At 41.7% G+C, this 5,475-nt stretch overlaps 1 protein-coding gene across 1 annotated transcript in view; it reads right to left on the reverse strand.

The window, feature by feature from the left end:
• Positions 1-4,178: 4,178 nt before the first annotated feature.
• Positions 4,179-5,475, reverse strand: part of LOC119281617 (splicing factor U2af large subunit A-like) — a 3,732-nt gene continuing 2,435 nt past the window's right edge. Inside the window, exons 5-10 of the mRNA XM_037562100.1 lie at positions 5,312-5,437; positions 5,146-5,228; positions 4,937-4,954; positions 4,803-4,853; positions 4,427-4,716; positions 4,179-4,240 (exon numbers count right to left, since the gene is read on the reverse strand). Of these exons, the coding sequence (XP_037417997.1) occupies positions 5,349-5,437 (89 nt within the window). The 3' untranslated portion in view covers positions 4,179-4,240; positions 4,427-4,716; positions 4,803-4,853; ... (1 more) ...; positions 5,146-5,228; positions 5,312-5,348. The remainder of the gene's footprint in view (positions 4,241-4,426; positions 4,717-4,802; positions 4,854-4,936; positions 4,955-5,145; positions 5,229-5,311; positions 5,438-5,475) is intronic.

Raw genomic sequence — 5,475 nt, forward strand, 5'->3', positions numbered from 1 at the left:
AAACGTAATGTGTACCGTACCTACTGACAAATAGCAGTCTAATTCTTCCAAAGTAGTGGATGTCAATGGAGACATGACTTGCCTGGTTTTACTTCACGAAACCATTTGCTGATTTTTTTTAAAGTTGGTTGCACACCCTGTCGACAGGAGGGAGGCAGAGGGAGAGAGAGACAGAGACATGGAGAGAGATGGACAGTGAGAGAGAGAGATGAACAGGGAGAGGGAGATACAGAGAGGGAGAGAGGGAGAGGGCGAGGGCGAGGGTGAGGGAGAGAGAGAGAGTTTGATACCTTGGAAGTTGGAACTGTCTGAATAGTTTGATACATAACATATATTCAGCTGTTTAACACGCGCATCCATGTTCATTTTCGTGACCTGGAAGCGAGGCCGCGCGCGTTCAAGGTACTTAAAAAAATATGTACAGTGGGTGATCATTAAACAGATTATGTTGTCATGTTCCTTTGTTTAAAATCATGGGAACCTGGATCCATTCAGGCCTATCTTGGTGAAGCGCCGTACGAGTTAAGCAGAGGCGACTTTGAGGATTTCACCCGGCAGACTATAGGGTTCTCATACGTGGATATTACTGTGTGTGTAAGTATCTCGCGTGCGGTCAACTTAAGATGTGTGTGCGTGTGTGCCGGTCCGGCCTGTACAATGTATCATGGGATGATGATCTGGCTGTCAGCAACTGGATAACGTGCCACTCCGAGGAACTAGGCGCTCTAAGAGGACAATGCATGAGCTTGCGATGGGAGGCTTTTCCTACAGGTAAGAATAAGATGGATAAACATAAATGCAGGCGCCATTTTCTCCACGCCATGGTAATGTAGTTGTTCAGAGATTGCCTTCATGTTCTCAGAGTTACTAATAAACTGTGTGTGTTTGCTTGCTGGCTATAGATCGTCGCACCTGCAGTACTCATGATGGATGTCCGGGACGTGATTGCAAGGCACAAGCCAAGTGTCAGCATGGCGGACCTGGAGCAGTACGAAAGGTTCAATGCAGAGTTTGGTAACCAGGGCTGGTCATGAAGATATACAGAGAGAGTACTCCACTGGCACTGAAGAAATACTGCACGAATATGGTTGGTTGTTGTTCCTTGGAGGAAGTAGGATTCGCCGCTGATATTACCCGTAAACAAACAAATCCACCGGCGAGAAATGCTTCATATGCTGCTTCTTTTTTTTGTTCGCTCGATTCAGGCGTCATGTATGTTGAGTGGCTTTCACGTATTTTTCAGTTATATTGAATCTATTTTGAAATAGTGAATGCTTGCATGATTTGTGTTCTTTTGCATAAATGTATAAGCATATAAGTGCAATATAAGGGCTAATTAGAAGTAAATACGGTTAGTTATCTACTCTCTGCATGACCTGGATAAAGGATATATAATTAGCTTTTGGCTTTAGGAACACTTCATCAGTTAGTATCTATGCGAAAGATGAATTAGCGTGTCCTGAAAGAAGATTCAAATCCACTCAGTTAGAGGTCGATTCATCGCCTTGGCCAATCCTTCTGTTTTCCTATGTTGCGGAATAGGAATGCCATATGTTCATTTATTTCCTCTGCGCCATTTTAAATTCTACACCTTACTTTTTATTATGATGAAACATGAATATCATACATTTGTTACTCTTCCTGATTATCCATATTGTTTTCGGGCATAGAATTAGAATTATTTTTTCATGTTCTTGCAAAGTAGAGGTGTTGAAAAACTATAGCTATTTTACTACTTTCAGATGCTACAACTGTCGATACTAAATTTCAAAGATATATTCAGGAAACTAAACAAGTTGTTGAGGAAACTGCTGCTACAGCTGTTGAAGATGCAAATAATGTTCTGTGTGACCAAGCTAAACGCAGAAGGTATAGACTCGTACTCTGTTACATTTAACCGGTTTCATATAAGATGTGTGTCAGTGTGTGTGCTACTGAACTTGGTGCGACAACTATTGTTTGTACATCGGAAAGAATGCTTCTTCTTCTCCTTCACTAATGCATGCCATTTGACCAGTCTTTTTTATCACTAATGCGTGCAAGTTGATTAACTATATAATAAAACGAACTTCTACTTTCAGGGTCCAGTAGGTGTTCTGTTTGATGTTCATTAATTCTCTGGTTTGTTTGTTGTTACATGTACAAGCAATGCTTACTGCTCCTTACTGATCATACAAGATAAATAGCCTTTTTTGTTTTTCATTGATCCGTACAAGCTAATTAACCATCCAATAAAATGAGCTGTGTTTTCAGATTAAGTAGGTCTTCTGTTTGTTTATGTTGTCCTCTATTTGTTGTTGCGAACCCTTATCTCCTTATTCTTTTTATTCCATCGTATGCATCTAGGTTGTTTGCACTGAAAATCAAAGTACTCACATGACTGTTACTTTTGCTAATGAATGCATCTTCGGATTAATACTGGTGCCAAGGCCGCCACCTCTACAAAGAAAGCAAGGCAGTAGCTCTTCCATGCCCTAGGTTGGGTGTGTACATATGGTATGGCCATCACTACCTGAGTTCCATTCTTCGTACAATCACAATAGATCAGGTGTCAAAGCAAACTAATTATAGTCCATCTTCCTTCATCGGGGTATTTTTGTGTGTTCCACTTGCTTCTCAAGCTCGGTCTGCCGCTAGGAGGTTGTGTTGCTGAAGGGAGCTTCTTCACTATATCACATCACAGCAGTGGTCTGGCCATCGGGTCTCAAGATCGTACCTTGGCACACTTTTGGGCATGCACCTGATGTATTTCGTGCATGTTTGCAAGGCAAGACTTTGACACTCGAAGAACTATGTCAAGCCACTGTCAATACAAATCCCCTTATTTACGTCCCTGAACAAATGGACTCTTATGCGATGTAAATATCACCGTTGGCCCAGCGGGCGATGACTCTACTTGATATTCATCGCTGCGTACCTTACTCACGTAAGCTAAATGACCAAAGCTTTCTATATGATGGACCTCTGCCTATGTAGCTTTGAGTCATAAAAGCAATGTAAATAAGCTATCATGAACTGATGTCATACCTTTCTTATATGCTATGTATGAACTACATATCTAAATATCTATTTCGTTGTAGTTCAATCGATGTCTAAATATTTTTACGTGCATGGTTTGAATGCTTGGTTTGCTAACCAACATTAAGTACTCATTATTTCGATCTGTGTCTAAGTTTTTCTATCACCACTATTACAATACTTGGCTTGCTCTCGGCCTTTGCGCCATTGGCGCAACAGGTCATCTAGTATATTACAAAGCCAGACCGAAGCCTGAGCACAAACATAAAATGTGAGAACGCCATAGTTGACGCACTTGCAGCGAATAGCACATGCGAATGCCGATCGAGGGCCTGTAATCCCTTTAACAAAGAGCAGCATAGAGTGAGTTTGTTGCTTGCCGCAGTACCCTCAGCTTGCTCAAAATAGAATATCTCAACAGTTTCAGCCGCAGGATCAAGTGATGTGTTTTTTTTTGTTGGTTAGAAGCGCACGGCAAATAACAAAAAGAAAAAAAAACATCTGCATCGTATTCTAATTTAGCCCGAGTTGCACATTCCGAGAGGAAACAAACATCTGCTTTGACTTCTAAAGATTATATAAAATTAAAATTTACAACGTTGCACACGTTGTAAGCAATTCAAACTTAGCAAAAAAAAAATTAGCATGCCCTCTACTCGAAAATACTACTCCCTCCCATACTGTAAGAGCGTTTTTTATATTGGGATGGTGTAATTTATTATAATATGCATCACCATGTTTACTGACGAAACCAACACTCTTTTTGATTTTAATCGTATATATGGCACAAGCTGTTAGATGCCATGCCTTGCTACCTCTTTAATGCAACTAGGTTTATTCATGAAATTTCCAACGCACCGGACCAGAATGAAAATTAGACCTCAATGCAGTGTTTATATCAGACCATGCGATGCCACAATCATACCACCAACATGAAAATTTGGACGAACTATTGTAACAAGCAAGTGCCAAGTAAATCTTGGTAAGATATGTTGCTAAATAGTCAGTCTCCTTCAGCAAGGTCTCGCCCTAGCCAATCTCTCCACATCCATACTCCAAAAACACCTGCAATGCAGACCCAAAATCAGAATGGATTGGACACATTGGTGAGCAAAACCGATGTATGCTGTTGAATCACACAACAAATAAAACAGGACTCGCCTTGCCGACGACAGGATCACCGCTGGGATGAGCCATGGGATCACGGCCTGCGCCGGGTTACCTGTCCACGTTAACGTTAATCAGTAGGAACATACACACACGTAACACAAAGGAAGAGAAAAAGATAAGCGTCTTCTGTAAGTTTAGACCCAATTGCAAGTTTCAGATGAGGTCGGATTATAAAAGACTAGGCAATGGTACTATGTGGCAAAGAAAACCAGTTCAGTAGCTGAGCAAAGAGGCAAACCTGTCTAGGCAAGTGAACAGCAGCAAGATTGAGGTTGGGATTGGGCTGGCTCGGACCCAATGCAGCTGCCTGGAAGGGTTGTAGTCTGTTGGCCTCCTAACTTTAACTCTTGCTCCCTCGAACATTATACCATCCAAGGCCATTGCATTGCTTGCTTCCTCCACAGACCTCATTTCAACAAAAGCAAATTTCTTCTCATTGTTTAGGTGCACATTAACAACCGCATTACCTAGGCCAGATGTGTTCCCTTTGATAGCAGCCATAACTTGGTTGAAGAATTGGGCTACCGTCTGCAGAAAGAACAACTAAACAGTTAGCATGGTCTGCGAACAGAGAAAGAGACGCCAAGAAATAACAAGTCACTCAAGGCAATTACCTGTTCATTGGCGATTGGAGGAATTCCACCGACGTAAACACGCCGAGCGGTCTAAGAAAAGAGTGGTCAGACATGATTATGCATCACAGAACAAGAAAAAACTCAAGCACAAAGAAAAAAAAAAGCAAGCATACCCGTGTCATGGCTAGTGGCTGCATAGCAAGTGGATCGATGCAAAGAGAAGAAAGAATTAGAAATTAATAATAAACATTGAATGATAAAGAGGCGTGATAAATCACAGGCAGTTCATTCTGCCATCACTAGATAAATTGCAAATAAGAGCGAAGCTGGTCGCATTGTGATGACTAGCTACACTGAATCATAAAAGGAGCACAGTAGTCACCTGTCCTAGGGCAGGTAAGTTGATGTTTGGGGCCATGCTTGGGATCATCCCAGGATTAGCAGCAGGAAGTCTATGTGGCTGACCTGCAATGCATCAACAGAGAACTGTTAGTGATATGAATACATTCATTGTAATGCATCATACAACATTTTCTGTCACCACATACCTGGGGTTGCAGCTGGAGCAGGTACAAGAATGGCTTCTCATGGTTTCATAGCGTCACTTAGTCTCACCTGCTTGCTGTTGCTTGGGATCATCCCAGGATTAGCAGCAGGAAGTCTATGTGGCTGACCTGCAATGCATCAACAGAGAACTGTGAGTGATATGAAT

Source organism: Triticum dicoccoides, chromosome 3B, assembly GCF_002162155.2.
Source record: "Triticum dicoccoides isolate Atlit2015 ecotype Zavitan chromosome 3B, WEW_v2.0, whole genome shotgun sequence".
NCBI classification, from domain to species: Eukaryota; Viridiplantae; Streptophyta; class Magnoliopsida; order Poales; family Poaceae; genus Triticum; species Triticum dicoccoides.